Here is a 17,138-nt window from a genome sequence, read left to right as displayed (position 1 = left end):
CAGAAAAATTAAGCTCTTTGCTTAGCGTGTATGTCATGATATTTTTCCTACACTAACTCTAAGGATCACACATAAGGATCTGAGATCTCACCATACTATAAAAATCATTCAAGCCAACAAGGAATTCAAATAATCGATCTTCATCTTGATAAACTTAAATAGTTTTCATAGCACCACAACTACAAACAGGTTGTGGTCTATATTCCCTAATCTTATTCTATAGGGATTTAAGTCGAGTGAAATATGTTGTGACAATATTTGATCCTTGTGAAAGACTCTGCATGGCCTTTTTTTTCTTCAAAAATCCTTAGAGCATTCTTCTCATTGAATCTTCCGTGCAATTCTTCCCAGAACTCAGCTGCATTGTCATGATACATTATGCTATCAACAATTTCTCATGAAATAGCATGAAGTATCCAAAAAATGACAGTGTTATTGCACCTACACCAGCTATCATAATAATCACGATCCTCATTAGGTTGTGGAAGCTTTCCATTAATAATAAATTTTATCTTATTTCGAGCAACAAGAGCTATCATCATCGATCTTTTCCAGGTGCTATAATTCTCACTTCCTGTGAGAATTTTTGGAACCAAGACAACACATGAATTGTCACCATTAGAACAAAAATATGGAATAGATAGGTCATTTGCATTTGTAGATCTCGAATTCTCACCAAGAACAGAATATTATTTCGAGTCATTCGAGTTGTCATCAAGATCACGACTACTTCGAGTTTGAACACCTTCTCCTCTAGCCATGAACAGGAACCAGAAGCGGAAGCAAGAAGAAGAGAAGAGGAAGGAGAAGAGAGCTCACTCAAAATTCAGCTCTAATTATACACCAAAAAATCAAAAAACAGAGAAACAAGAAAGAGAAAAGCAAAGGACTAAAAGTTTCATTTCATTGAATCGTCATTAATGTTTACAAGAAGGAAGCAAGTTATTTATAGCTGCTAAAAGTCAGTTACAATCATAATTAACTAAGCAAAACCAACTAACTAAAGTGATAACTAGACTTACTAACTAACTTCTAAAATAACCAATATGACAGCAAGAATAACTTGATATATACCTATAAATATACACTAGATATGTATACAAGCAAACAAAACATACAAATCAAAACTAGATGTGTTATTGTTTTGCATGACCTCAATATAAACAAAGATTCAATTTTTGTGACTAAGAAAAGAAAATGAGACAAATGATTCTAGATGAGAATGCTGATTGAATTAAAACTTCAAAACAAAGCGACTAATTATAAACGTAGTGGTATCATCTATTCTCTAATAATTTTTGGGTTGGAACCCATACTAATCAACTAATTATGTAGGTAGTTAAGTTATAGAAAAACTTAATGTATATTGTCAAAGGTAAATTTGTTAAAACATAATTAAAAATTTAGACTATTTTTTTAATATACCACATTTAAATAAATACTTTAAATATTCTCCAAATATCCTAAAATCGAAAAGCATCCTTACAATTCAAAAACTCTTTTCTCCCACTCTCTATCTTATAACTTCCCCCCCTCTCTCTCTGTTATTCCTAGCCCCAACTGTTCACGAGCTCCGACCGACTAAGACGACCCACGACCAAATCTTCCTTTGGCCAGGACCGAGACTACCCACAACCCACGAACAAGACGACCCACGACTGAGAAGACCCATGAGGACTCGCGACGACCCACGAGAAGCACCCAAGACAACCCACGATCACCGCACCACTTCCGGTGAAACCCACTCCGAAGACGAAACGTAGGACAAAACCGAGGAGGATACCGCGAAACTACGAAGAGAAATCGTGAAACTCAAAGCCCCAAAATCTATGAGTTCTCAACTCACCTATTTTCTGCAATTTTTTTTCTAGTTTTTGACGATGTCGTGAAACATTGCTAAATGTCGCGAAAACATCGGTAAATGTCGCGAAATATTGCAAAATCATGAAACATCTCTAAATGTCTCCAATTCACAACAACACTTGTTTTTGTATTTTTTTTTCTAGTTTTTGACGATATCGCAAAACATCGCGAAAACGTGAAAACATCTTTAAATGTCTCTAATTCACAACATCGCGAAACACATCGCAAATATCATCGCTAAACATTGCTTAATATCACAAATTATCAGTAAACTTTATCCCTGACTTCAGATTTATTCTATCATTACAAATACATTGCTAAATATTGTAAAATATCACAAATTACTAGTAAATCAGAAGAAAAAAATGTAAAAAACGAGAGAGGCCGTGAGAGAAGATGACGGCGAGGCCTTGCGATCGAGGTTCTGGGTCTGTGTGTTCGACAGTAGGGGTTCTGGGTTGGGATTAACACCGGAGAGTGAGAGAGAGAAGTTTTTTTGAAATGTAAGGGTATTTTTAGGAAAAAAAAATATTAAAAGTATATATATACTATTTTTAATTTAATGGTATATTAAAACAACATATTTTATATTTAAGCATACTAAACCAAATTTCCTTGTTAAAAATACCTTACATTACAAATTTTCCTCGACCTGCAGCTAACAACTTCGGGTTCTGGAAGGAGTTGTGGCAGCTGAAAATACCTCCAAAAGTTAAAAATATGCTGTGGCACGCCTTGACAAACTGCCTCCCCACTTGTTTAAATCTTGTCACCAAACATGTAAATGTTTCTATCCTTTGTCCCATGTGTGCTACCCAACCCGAAAACACCTCTCACGCCTTAGTTGAGTGTTCTTTGGCTACTGCATGTTGGCAGCACCTTGGTGTGCACCATCCGAACCCCCGGGTACATTTGCATCTTGGCTTGAACTCACATTTTCTTCTACTGCAACCGAAAATATGTGTAAAATTGCTATGGTTTGTTGGGCATTGTGGAAGGTGCAAAATAAAAAAGTGTGGAAGAATCAAACATCCTCTTTGAATGAGGTTATGGTATCGGCAACTACTTCTCTTGATCATTGGAGAAAAGCTCAGGACATTACTTCTCTTTCATCTATATTTCTCAACAATATAGGTGATTGAAATGAGCTTTGGGTCAAATCGGTGTTGGAAACTATCAAGATTAATGTTGATGCCGCTTCATTTGAGCAAGAAAATTCCTATGGGTTCGGGATGGTGGCTCGTGATCATCTAGGTTCCCCTCTTCACATTCATGCTGCGTATCATGGAGTCTACTTTGCACCTGAAGTGATAGAAGCCACGGGAATCAAAGAAGCACTTAGTTGGATCAAGGCATATCATTGGAAAGGTGTTACGATTGAGAGTGACAGTATGCTCGTCGTCGAGGCTATTCATTCTAGGGCAATTTACACTAATGTATACATTATATAATTTTATTACAATATATGTGCATAATAATTTATTTTCATATAATCATACATTTTATCTATTATGAAGAAAATTATTTTCAATTTATTATACAATATATAAATGGTAAGTATTTGATTATTTGATTTATTATCACTCATTATTATAGTTATTGAATGATGATATATTAATAATTATTTTATATTTTTATATAATTTTAAATAATTTTAAAAATCCACCATTATTACAAATATTGAAAGTTTGTATTTAGATTAAATCACTATTTAATTCTTCCCTATAAAATTATTATTCAAATACATACTATATCCAAATACAATATACTCAAATTTTAAACATTTATGTATATAAAAATTATAATAAGAAGATTAGTTTTTTTTTTTTGTTGAATTTTTTTTTACAAGTGTTTTCTTGTGATTTGTATTTTTTTTATTATTATTATTTGTGTTATAAATGTATGCAATTTTTTTTTTTGTTTATATTTTGTTGATATATTATCACATTTTTATTTATTGTAAAATATATGATTCTCAATATTGATTTTTTCCATAAATAATTTTGTGTTCATTAGGTAAATTATAGGCATATATACTTATTTACAATTTATATTTTATTTTTTCTAATTAAATAATGTTTGAAGTTTATAAAGTTATGTTTGTTTATTTGTTTTTGTTATATTATTTATAATAATATAATATATAGATTAAATATATGTAATAAACTAATAATATGTAACATATGACTATATTAGTTGTCATCTTTTTGTAATATTTGGAGAGTTGTTACTATGAGTAACCTCCACCATTATCACCAACATTAAGTGTGTAAAAGATGTTACACACCTTTATTTGAAATTCTTAATGCTATAGGAGTTATGGTGTGTGTAAGAGTTACATTTGAGTCCATAACATCTATAGGGGTTATGAGTTTGAATTTCAAATGGTGATATCCTAAACACTATATAAAGAGGTCTAAGGTGCTCATTTTGAGAGAAAGTTTTCTATCAAGAAAGCACTTTGCTAGAAAACCCTAAAAGGCTTGATAATTCCCAAAGCTATTTCCTAGAGAGTTCCCTTAGTGCTTAGAGATAGGGGGAAATAAGCTTTTGGACAAAGGTGTAATACCTTGTTCAAGTCATGGTGATCCCCACTAATCTACAGTCAAGGTTGTGAGTGAGTGTATATATATATTATTCTCTTGTTATATATATACATATATTATATTACATGTGTTGTAATCATCTTCTTCTACATTTCTTATATATAATATATATAGTGTATATATATGTATTGTAGCATATATTTAATCAATCTCTTATTTTAGTCCTTGTATTATTTTACAATAGAGTTGTAATAAATCTTGATTTTCTTCCATTGTTATAAAATCTCTAACAGTTTTTTGATGTAAGAATTGTTTTTTAATAGATAAATTCGTTCACTAACTCATTAGAAAATAATCAACATATAGAAACAATAGAAAAAATATATATATTTATTTTAGTATAGTATAGATATTAGCTATATCTATTTTTATGTTTACAATTATTGTTAGGTTATAATTAGCCTTGTTTCGGGTCTTTAAAGTTAGCAATATCTCGTCTATTGGTGTCTTTTGGAGCAGTTTTACGCTTGATTTTCATTATTTCAGTCAAATGGCGAAAAACTGGGACAAACTTGGAAAAAAGTGGAAAATTCGGCTCCAGACGCATCAGTAGTCGCGACCTCCAGAGAGACAGGTCGCGACCCTTTTTCCTGGTCGCGACCCTGGTCGTGACTTCGAGAATTGGCAGAAACTCGGGTTTTTGAGTTTTGCCTGTAGTCGCGACCAGCTTAAATGCTAGTCGCGACTAGGTACGGAAATCACAGATTTGACCTAATTTTGATTTTTCTCTCAATTGGAGGCGCACCACTCATTCCTATATAAGGAATACGACATTGAAGGTCAGAAGGAAGCAAAAAACAGACCTAATAGTGGAGGCAAGTGGAGAGGAAGCTATCTTGAAGACCCGGAGCGATACCACCTTCTAGTTTCTTTCTTTTACCCTTTTAATTCTTCTTTATGTTTGTTTTTATTTCTGAATTAATCATGGATGTTTTTAGAGTTATTATGAACTAAATTTCCCAATAAGGGAGGATGATGATTGTTGCTTAAGTTTATGCCTAGTTAATAAATAATTGTCATTCCTTCATCTTATGTGTGAATACTATCTAGATTTGTGTTTAATTCCATGTGCAAGCTTGATCACCTTTTACATGTTTAATGATCTCAATTCGAAATCTGAAATGTGAGAATTGAGAATGCTAAAATTTGGATAGTCTAGGTTTTGATGTGAAACGAAAGTATTTACATAGCCTGAGTGACGAAAAGATTATTGCTTAATGCTGCTTTTGTGTTGATTTAATTAAGAAGTTAATTAGAGAACATTTTATTTATAACCTAAAAGATCTGAAAAGAGTTAGGTTAATTTATAATCTGTCATTCACATTGAGATAAGGATAGCAATTAGGTATTAACATTGGTAGCTTATCAACAGGATTCACCTCCCTAATCTCTCATCTTGATTAATCTTCGTTTATTTTCTCTTTAACTTCTGAGTTATTTACTTTCAAATTGCAATCTTATTATTTTACCGAATAGAATCATAAGTATAGTTTAGTAGTACTTAATCCAATTCCCCGTGGTTCGACCTCACTTGTGTGAGATACTACTTGATTGCGTATACTTGCGTAATAAACATAATTTTCGTAACAAGTTTTTGGCGCCGTTGCCGGGGAATTATTTAAAGATTAATATTACACAAAATTATACTAACTTCTACTTTGGTATATTTTCTCTTGCTGATTTTTCTAACTTTTTTCTTGCAATATTTTCGTGATCTATTTCAGGAATCATAAGTGTATGCGCCGTGTAACGTCCCCACTTCAAGCCTCCATTGGGTCCTTCCACCCACGGAATAATGGCTTTTATACACGAGTACGCCACTCTGGCTGCTTCCTGGATTGATGACTGACCCTACAGACCAACACGAGTGTTTTCAGCGTGCTTTGTCCTCACTCACACGCATCCTGGGAAAACTTCCCAGGAGGTCACCCATCCTTGAAATTGCTCCAAGCCAAGCACGCTTAACTGTGGAGTTCTTTCGAGATGGGCTACCAAAAAACAAGATGCACCTTGTTGACATAGGTAGTACCAATCAATCCATTTAAGCTCTCTTCAACTGTATAGTCCCATACCTACACAGTCTCAGAATCATCCCAGTTGACCTTCCCCAGGCGTTGTGGGATTGCACAACTTACCCGGTGTTTCCCCTTACGGATCACGGGACTACTGACTGTCACAATCACCCCCCCTTACGGGGTCCGACGTCCTCGTCGACCACACTTCCGGCTAGGTCAAGGCTCTGATACCATTTGTAACGTCCCCACTTCAAGCCTCCATTGGGTCCTTCCACCCACGGAATAATGGCTCTTATACACGAGTACGCCACTCTGGCTGCTTCCTGGATTGATGACTGACCCTACAGACCAACACGAGTGTTTCCAGCGTGCTTTGTCCTCACTCACACGCATCCTGGGAAAACTTCCCAGGAGGTCACCCATCCTTGAAATTGCTCCAAGCCAAGCACGCTTAACTGTGGAGTTCTTTCGAGATGGGCTACCAAAAAACAAGATGCACCTTGTTGACATAGGTAGTACCAATCAATCCATTTAAGCTCTCTTCAACTGTATAGTCCCATACCTACACAGTCTCAGAATCATCCCAGTTGACCTTCCCCAGGCGGTGTGGGATTGCACAGCTTACCCGGTGTTTCCCCTTACGGATCACGGGACTACTGACTGTCACACGCCGTCAAGGACAAGCTGTGATATTACCAGTTGATCCCGAAATCGAGAAAACTTGTAGGAGAAACCGAAAGAACAAGAGGCAAGAGGGAGTTTCAGCAACTGCTGAAACTTCAGAAATCATGGCTGCTAATGCTGCAAACAATGGAGGCAATAACGGTAATAATGGTGGCGCAGTAGAAGATCAAGCTAATGGTCGCAGCTTGAGAGATTACATTCTCCCTACTCTGACGGGAGTGCAGTCGTGTATCAGGCCACCGGCAGTAGATGCAAATAACTTTGAGATCAAACCTGCCATACTTCAAATGGTGCAGTCTTCAGTTCAGTTTGGTGGCCTCCCTTCTAAAGATCCTAACCTGCATCTCTCTAACTTCATGGAACTTTGTGAAACTTTTAAAGTTAATGGAGTTAGTGATGATGCTATTCGACTGAGACTGTTCCCATTCTCTCTTAGAGAACGAGCCAAGAGTTGGCTAAACTCCTTACCACCCAACTCTATTGCCACCTGGAATGATCTGGCAATGAAATTCTTGTCAAAGTTCTTTCCTCCAGCCAAGTCTGCAAAGCTGAGAGGAGAAATCAATAACTTCTGCCAACAAGATAATGAATCTCTCCATGAGGCTTGGGAGAGGTTTAAAGATCTGATCAGAAAGTGCCCTCATCATGGTATAGAGAAGTGGATGCTGGTCCACAACTTCTACAATGGGTTGGTAGGAAACACTAGAACCTTAATAGATGCAGCAGCTGGTGGAGCCTTTATGAGAAAGAGTGCTAATGAGGCTTATGATCTATTGGAGGAGATGGCTCTAAACAATCAGCAGTGGCCAACTGAAAGGAGTCAATCAAAGAAGGTAGCTAGTGTGTTAGAGGTTGATGCCATCACAAAGTTGACAGCACAGGTTGAGGCATTGACAAAGGTAATTGCAGGGCAAGCTAAACAAGCCCAAGTTGTGTGTGAGTTATGTGGGGGAAGCCATCACTTTTCAGAATGTCAAGCAGATGTGGATGATTTGCCAATGGATGAAGCTAAAGCCATTGGAAACTATTCACAGAACAACAACAACAACTATGGGTTCAACCAGGGTAATAACAGAAGAAACAGTGGGTTCTATCAGCAACGAAATCAGAACCAGAATCAGAATCAACAGTTTAATCAGCAACAAACCTCTGGTGGAAATTCTAGTTTGCAGACAGATTTATTGCTTCAATTCATGACTGAAACTAGATCTTTAATCAAAGACCTGCAGACACAGATGGGCCAACTAGCAACTCAAGTAGCAACCCGTCCTCAAGGGAATTTGCCTAGCACAACTGAAGTAAACCCCAAAGAAAACTGCAAAGCAATTACCCTTAGAAGCGGTAGAAATTATGATGGTCCTGAAATGCCACAACTAGTGAATGGAGAAAAGGAGAATGAAGCTCAACCAAAGCCAACCCCAACACCAACATCAGAGAAGACTACTGGCAGCCCAACACAACCACAACAGTCTCCACCAATTATCATTGATCACCATGTGAAAATACCCTATCCTCAGAGGCTCAGAAAGTCAAGTCTAGACAAGCAGTTCACCAAATTCCTAGAGTCTTCAAAAGACTACACATCAACATTCCTTTTGCTGAAGCCTTGGAACAAATGCCCTGTTATGTGAAGTTCATGAAGGAGATATTGTCTAAGAAGAGAAAATTGGAGGACTATGAAACAGTGGCATTAACTGAGGAGTGTAGCGCCATTTTGCAAAAGAAACTACTGCCCAAGCTTAAAGATCCGGGTAGTTTCAATATTCCATGCTCTATAGGGGGTTCGGTGGAAACCAAAGCTCTGTGTGATTTGGGAGCAAGCATTAATCTAATGCCATTGTCTGTCTTCAAGAGGCTAGGATTGGGAAAAGCAAAGCCTACAATAGTGACTTTACAACTAGCGGATCGTTCCTTGACTCATCCTCGTGGGATAATTGAAGATGTACTGGTGAAGGTTGGTAAGTTTATCTTCCCTGCTGATTTCCTAATTCTTGATATGGAGGAAGATTCAACTATTCCCATTATTTTGGGAAGACCATTCTTAGCCACAGGCCGAGCAGTAATAGATGTTCAAAAGGGAGAGTTAAAGTTGAGAGTGCAAGATGAAGAGGTCAATTTTAATGTTTTTGCCCCAACTGACATTCCTACCTGTTGCAAGATTGAGATGGTGAAAGGTTCTTTTGTTAAAGCTGATAAGAAGAAAGCAAAGCCTAAAGAGCGACTTCGAACGATTCAGCGTCGTTGGAAAAGATTGATGTGTGGTAGTTCTGAAGGTGAGCTTACTCTTGTGCAAAAATCTGAAATCAACACTATTGGTGGTCAATTTTCGTCATTTAGTACGAGGGCTCTTTTGGATGAAAAGGGTCCACCCAACCCTTTCTGATAGGGTCTCAGGTAAGTTTCTTCTCTCTGCATATTACTGTATACATTGGGGACAATGTAATATTTAGTTTTGGGGGAGAGACTTAAAAATTTTAAATTCCGCACTTTAATTTCTGCATTTTAATTTTCTGTTTTAGTTTTTTGTTTTAGTTAAGGAATGCCAATAAGCTTGATGATAGTTGTATACTGCTGATTAGTGCGATGTGATCTGAAATTGCAAAATAACTGTGTGCTTGATTCTGCTAACTCCTTGGATTAGTTTGGATGCTTAGAAACCTGTGTTTAATTGTAAATACTCAATTTGTGAAAATTGTTATAATTGTTTTATTATGGTTTGTGGTAAGATTGACAGGATAGCTTAGAACTTGCATGTTTATTCTTTTGAGGCGAAATCCTTGATAGTGTTCAATTGGAATATGACTTAGGCATTTGTTGGATAGTTTGAGCCTTTCAAGCCTACCGTAATAATGTGTATCCGTAGTTACCCTTTTGAGCCTAAACCTGTTATGTTTTTCACACATTGATCCGAAAAATTTTAACCATACTATTGATTTTTCTTCACCATTATATGCATGATATCATAAGCTAAATAATTAGTTTGGGGGAGAGAAATATTTAGTGTGGGGAAATAGTGAGAGGGAGAAAAATTTGTAGGATTGAGAAGAAAAAAAACTGTGTAATTTAATGTCACTGAAAAAAAAATATGAAAAAAAAAACACAATGAAAAAGTAAAAATATGTGTTCAAAAAAAAAAAGTAAAGTATATGATTTCAGTGATGTTGGAAAATAATAAATATATCTTCTCTCAATCTTGGTAAATGTGGGAACACTATGGGGTATTGAAAAAGAAAAGTAAGAAGCTTGTGGGTTCTGTTTGTGTGCTTATGATATCTCGAGCCAAAATTGTCTTTTGCCTATCCCTGAATATCTGAGCCATACTACCTAAGCCTTGAAAAGACCTAATGATTCCGAAGAACACTGTTAACATTAGTGGAAAAAGGTAAGCATGCAAGCTTATGAGTTATCGGATTGTGGAATTAATGGAAAGAGTAAAACTCTTATAACAATGTTTCACATTTGAGTAGATTGTTGCAGCTGTACATAGTGTTATTAATTGAGCATCCGAGTTAATTGTTAGAGTTAGTAGGATCAAAATTCTAGTTTATGCAAGGAAGAAAACAGAGCATGAGTCAGCAGCTTAGTAATTATCTGATAGCGTAGTTAGTTTTTTTTTTTTATCTTACTCGGGGGCGAGTAAGAATCTAGTTTGGGGGATTTTGTTAGGTTATAATTAGCCTATGTTTCGGGTCTTTAAAGTTAGCAATATCTCGTCTATTGGTGTCTTTTGGAGCAGTTTTACGCTTGATTTTCATTATTTCAGGTTCCCGGGGTGTTAAAGTTCGAATTCAGTCAAATGGCGAAAAACTGGGACAAACTTGGAAAAAAGTGGAAAATTCGGCTCCAGACGCATCAGTAGTCGCGACCTCCAGAGAGACAGGTCGCGACCCTTTTTCCTGGTCGCGACCCTGGTCGCGACTTCGAGAATTGGCAGAAACTCGGTTTTTCGAGTTTTGCCTGTAGTCGCGACCAGCTTAAATGCTGGTCGCGACTAGGTACGGAAATCGCAAATTTGACCTAATTTTGATTTTTCTCTCATTTGGAGGCGCACCACTCATTCCTATATAAGGAATACGACATTGAAGGTCAGAAGGAAGCAAAAAACAGACCTAATAGTGGAGGCAAGTGGAGAGGAAGCTATCTTGAAGACCCGGAGCGATACCACCTTTTAGTTTCTTTCTTTTACCCTTTTAATTCTTCTTTATGTTTGTTTTTATTTCTGAATTGATCATGGATGTTTTTAGAGTTATTATGAACTAAATTTCCCAATAAGGGAGGATGATGATTGTTGTTTAAGTTTATGCCTAGTTAATAAATAATTGTCATTCCTTCATCTTATGTGTGAATACTATCTAGATTTGTGTTTAATTCCATGTGCAAGCTTGATCACCTTTTACATATTTAATGATTTCAATTCGAAATCTGAAAAGTGAGAATTGAGAATGCTAAAATTTGGATAGTCTAGATTTTGATGTGAAACGAAAGTATTTACATAGCCTCAGTGACGAAAAGATTATTGCTTAATGCTGATTTTGTGCTGATTTAATTAAGAAGTTAATTAGAGAACATATTATTTAGAACCTAAAAGATCTGAAAAGAGTTAGGCTAATTTATAATCTGTCATTCACATTGAGATAAGGATAGCAATTAGGTATTAACATTGGTAGCTTATCAACAGGATTCACCTCCCTAATCTCTCATCTTGATTAATCTTCGTTTATTTTCTCTTTAACTTCTGAGTTATTTACTTTCAAATTGCAATCTTATTATTTTACCGAATAGAATCATAAGTATAGTTTAGTAGTACTTAATCCAATTCCCTGTGGTTCGACCTCACTTGCGTGAGATACTACTTGATTGCGTATACTTGCGTAATAAACATAATTTTCATAACAGTTATAATAAACATACCAATAATATAAAATATTTTGTATGTAGCATGTGTTTATTTTATTTTCTATTAATTAAACATATTAATTTAATAAACAAAATAATAGTATTCACATAAGTTTATTATATCACTCTACGTGTGTCATGTTTATTTTTTAGAAAATAAATAATATACATAAAAAATTGTTTATCTTTTTTTTTTTGTTTGTTTTTTTGTGTCCTGTTTATTTTTTCTAAATAAATAATATTTGGAGTTTATAAAGTTATGTTTGTTTATTTATTTTTTTTTATGTAAGAATTGTATTTCAATAGAAAATTCATTCACTAACTCATTAGAAAATAATGAATATATAGAAACAATATAAAGAAAATATATTTATTTTAGTATATAGTATAAATTGGCCATGTCTATTTTTATATTTACAATTATAATAAACATACTAATAATATAAAATATTTTGTATATATACGTTTATTTTGTTTTCTATTTATTAAACATACTAATTTAATAAACAAAATAATAATATTCACATATGTTTATTATAATATCACTCTATTTACAAACATTAATTACATTAATCTATTTATGATAATTAGTTTAATCATTAATGATTTATATTATTTAATAATTAAAGTGTATGGTTTTATGTAATAAGTTTTCAAAATTTATAAATTTTTCAAATAATTTTTTTTTTGCATATTTTTTGTAATTATTTTATTTTTGTTGTACATTTATGAAAAAAGTCCTTCATTCTACTCAGTTAATGACTTCTGTGTTTGGCTTAGTTGTTAATGACCGTAAAACTTTATTATCTTCTCTTTCTGATGTTCATTTACATTTTGTTAGACAATCAACAAATCGTGCGGCACACTATGTTGCTAGGCATGCACGATCGCTAACTGGTCGTAGCATTTTGAGGCTTTCTATTCCCCGTAATCTTCAGATTATTTTGTATTCAGAATGCTAATTTAACGAAGCTGCAATTTCATGTCAAAAAAAAATATTTAGCATAATCAATTGCTTTTCTCTTTGCTAGAATACATCAAATTAATTTGCCCAAAATTAAAACATTAAAGAAGCCTTTTTCTTTAGACAAAAAAAAAAAAAGAAGAGAAAAGCATTAAAGAAGGTTGGTCCTAACTCATAACGCCAACTACCCAAAATAAGCAGCCACCGACCCATTCGGAACTTCGAATCAATTCGATGTCGCATACGGCCACAACCGTCGTCGAGTTCGGATCCTTCTAACACTTCGCATTTCGATCAGAGTAGTTTCATTGGGTCGTAGTTATGAGTACTGGAGATCTTCTCAATGTCCACCCTTCGGAGCTCAGATTCCCTTGTAAGTTTTATTTTTGCTTTAAATACTAATTTAGGCAAAGAAAAGAAATTTGGCAACTTTCGGTGTCGTTTCTGTCTTGCATTGAGTTTTGAAGGGTTTAGGTTACGTTAATTTCGATCAAGATGGTTTGAAATTGACTATGGAGGTAAATCACTACCAAAGTTTTCTTTTTTATTTTGTAAGTCTGATATAAGGTAAGGTTAGTCATTGGTATTTTATCGTTATATTTTCAATTTGTTTGGTTTATATATACGTATTGCTTATAGTGATTAGATTGAACAACATTTGGTTAGCTGTATGAGATTTTTTTTAAGTATTAACATGTATGTATTGATTGTCTATTTGGGTTTTTCTTTTTGGGTGGTAAAGTTGAATTGAAGAAGCAGAGCTCATGTTCTATGCAGTTGATCAACAAGACAGATAAGCATGTGGCTTTCAAGGTTATTATCTGAAACTGAGAATACATCACTCCATTAATAATTCATTTCTGCTTGTTAGCTTGTCTATGCATTTTTTTTTAATGTAGAACAAAAGGAGTTTGTATTATGCATAATATATTTTGAACATTTGATTGGTATATAGGTTAAAACAACCAATCCTAAGAAATACTGTGTTCGACCCAATGCTGGAATCGTTTTGCCTGGTGATTCATGCAATGTAACTGGTAAATAGTATAGCTCTCAGTACCAAGTGGAACTACTTCTTGTGTTGTGCATATAATTGTGTATGTGTGTGTATTTCCTTATAATCCTATAGTTAAGTTAGTGAATTGTTTTCTCTTTTTGGTAGTTTCTTTCTTTGTTTTTTTGTTTTTATCTATATGATTAGTTTTATTATTGTTTTCTTGATTTGGATGGCCTTTGATTTGGTAGTGACAATGCAAGCCCAAAAAGAGGCTCCTCTAGATATGCAGTGTAAGGACAAATTTCTCCTTCAAAGTGTTTATGCACCAGAAGCTGCAACAGCGAAGGACATAACTTCGGAACTGGTGAGATGGAGTTTCTGCTTTTGTTCAGCTCTTCTATGTTGATTCTATCTTTTCAATAATTGTACCTTAGTTTCTGATTTATTTATTGTAGTTTAACAAGGAGAATGGGAAAGTTGTGGAGGAGTTCAAGTTGCGCGTGGTTTACATTCCTGCAAATCCTCCGTCTCCTGTTCCTGAAGAATCAGATGAAGAGTCTCCTCCCAGTGCTCTTGCAACACAAAATGGGAGGCAAAGATCATCATCGTTTGATGCCGTTTGTACCTTCTATTCCACTTTTGAATCTTATTATGATCTTTTTCGATTAGCATGATTTTTTTTTGGAAGTTTGGGTAGATCTGCTTGTATAAGTCTTGACTGAAATTTTGTGGAGTACAGGTATCGAAATCTCTTGAGTTGCCCAAACAGAAATCATCAGAGGTAAATATATGATAATTCTACCAGAACTTTGTAATAGTGATTGTTGGAATAACAATAGTATATTGTTTAAAGTTCCAATTGAGCACCTTTGTCATATAGTGTTAATATAGTGTTTTGCCTTGTTACCAACCATGATTCCATGAGAATTCCACACTTTCCATGAGAGGTGGAATTTGTGTGCATGTTTGACCAGGTTGAAAGTTTGCTCCTTCTGGAGCTGATGTTTCTAGGCAGATTGTTCTTTTAATCACATGCTGGTTACGGTTGTTTTTAATAAGGCTCTGCCTTTTATTGTTACAATGATACAGGGTTTATACATGTAGTGAACTCTTTAGGACCTTTATTCAAAGTAGAATACTAGGGACTTTTATCATAAACTTTTGATAATGTTGAATCTTGTTATTTTTACTTCTGGATTAATACTTAAAGCAAGGTTTACCCTTTTTTTTTCCTCTCTCTTTCTCGTATGTCACTTTATGTTTGATTTTTCTTTTTTTTGGTTAAAATTGTTTATTTGAACTTGCGTCTGTGCATTCTTGCTATCGTAGGCCCCCCAAAAATAACTTCCTCCTGCTCTGGGTTTTTTATGTATATATTTATTATTATTCCTTTTCCAGGCATGGTTGATGATCTCTAGGTTGACTGAGGAGAAAGCTTCTGCTTTGCAAGAGAATCAGCGGCTCCATCAAGAACTGGTATTTGTTATATTAATGCATTCGGAATACTATTCTACATCCTCGTGTCGATATTTTATATATGTACATTCATCAATATTTACTGTTTTCCCAATCGAGCAGCCCCATTTTGATATCTGTTGCTCCTCTTCATGCACTGCTTCTATTGCTAAATCTGCATCAGCTCAGCTCAGTATAATGATTTATTCTCTGCACAATCTTGCCATAATGTTACATATTTTCATTCTCATTGAACAGGAACTGGCTAGGAAAGGCTTGAACAAGGGTGTAGTGGGTGGATTTTCTTTGTTATTTGCTGGCCTTGTTGGTCTATTGGGTGTGTTAATTGGCTACCTCATCAAGAGATCATAGAGAGGAGATGGATACTATTCATTTACTTCGGTGTTGGCTTCAACAACTGCAGCGTTCCATTTTTATTTTAATTTTAGAAACTCTTCATTTGAACAATCTAATCATTTCATTTGTATATTATTTAACAATCTCAGCGGTGCCTCCATGTATTTGAGAATATGATATCTTATTAGTTTAGTATCAGATTTAGCTTATAATTTGACAACTGTTACTCCCTTTTTTCAAACTTGTAATTGCACTTTGCTATGTTATTCTACCTTCTTGAGCTATATTATTTTTGTCTAATTCTCGTCCTTGAAACATGGAATACTCAAACTTATAATTTTACTTATAGATGGAGTAAATCTCTAACACTGTTAATTAGTAGAGGGGAGAAAAGGATGAATAAAGAGAGGTGTAGGGAGAGATATAAAGGAGAAGTTGTAACAATCAGTAGCATATAGGTATATTAGTTATACCATCTGCCAGAATTAATTAGTTTATTACTGTGTTAATATTCTGTTAGGGTCGGTTTTACAGGTTAAGTCACTTATATAAAGTCAATTTTTGATCTTTAACAACTTAACCTTTTTATATAGATTTAGAGATATAAGTTTCTTTCTCTCCTATTTCCTCTAATTGTTTTTGCAGGAACTTCATTGTTGGACTGGAATTGTTCTTGGAGCTCCATGGCAGAAGAACAAGGGATTGTTTAGTACTATCTAAAGGGAGTTCAGATTAAAGTGCTGAAGGGATATCAGTGAGTTTACACAAGGGGATCTTGTGGTAAATTCAAGGGATTTGACTCAAGTGTTTCAAGGGGTCTTGAAACCAATTTTTTAAGTAAGAACTCAAGAGTGGGCATCTTTCAGCTTTATTAATAGATGTAAATTTACTTTTGTAATTTGTGGATAGGTGTTTGTAAATTGACACACTGTGATTTTACATTTTCTTATGTTTTTTAAAGAATTAATTGATCTAATAAGTTAAACTTGCATATGATATAACAACTAACTGAAGTGAAATCCTTTGAGAGGAATGGAGAGAAGAAATAGAGAGATCCTCTCTTCAAAGATACAAATTTCAATTTCTCAACCACTACAACAAAAAGATATAACTATGTTAGAAATGATAATATTAATTAAATTTTTGTCCATTCTTTCAATTCACTTCTAATATGGAATAACATAAAAAAGTACTACTTCTCTCCATTCATAGTACTCTTTATCTTTACTATCCTCTCCTCCTTGCAACTCAACATAGGCTATAACCACACATTTTACAATTACTATAAGTTTATACATATA

At 34.5% G+C, this 17,138-nt stretch overlaps 1 protein-coding gene and 1 non-coding gene across 2 annotated transcripts; one reads left to right on the top strand and one right to left on the bottom strand.

Annotated features, from left to right (window-relative positions):
• Nucleotides 1-7,713: 7,713 nt before the first annotated feature.
• Nucleotides 7,714-7,820, bottom strand: LOC133033746 (small nucleolar RNA R71). The gene has a single exon (XR_009685814.1). It is a non-coding gene; the product is annotated as a small nucleolar RNA R71 (small nucleolar RNA).
• Nucleotides 7,821-13,136: 5,316 nt separating this feature from the next.
• On the top strand, nucleotides 13,137-16,119 carry LOC115708261 (vesicle-associated protein 1-3). Its single transcript, XM_030636484.2, has 8 exons — nucleotides 13,137-13,401; nucleotides 13,771-13,841; nucleotides 13,984-14,065; nucleotides 14,274-14,389; nucleotides 14,481-14,642; nucleotides 14,765-14,806; nucleotides 15,424-15,501; nucleotides 15,739-16,119. Exons 1-8 carry the CDS (start codon nucleotides 13,350-13,352, stop codon nucleotides 15,850-15,852), a joined length of 717 nt encoding a protein of 238 aa, XP_030492344.2. The 5' UTR covers nucleotides 13,137-13,349; the 3' UTR covers nucleotides 15,853-16,119.
• Nucleotides 16,120-17,138: the final 1,019 nt, after the last annotated feature.

This window comes from Cannabis sativa, chromosome 1, assembly GCF_029168945.1.
Source record: "Cannabis sativa cultivar Pink pepper isolate KNU-18-1 chromosome 1, ASM2916894v1, whole genome shotgun sequence".
Lineage (NCBI taxonomy): Eukaryota > Viridiplantae > Streptophyta > Magnoliopsida > Rosales > Cannabaceae > Cannabis > Cannabis sativa.
Note: the sequence above shows the minus strand (reverse complement) of the source record. Positions and strands in the feature narration are given on the sequence as shown.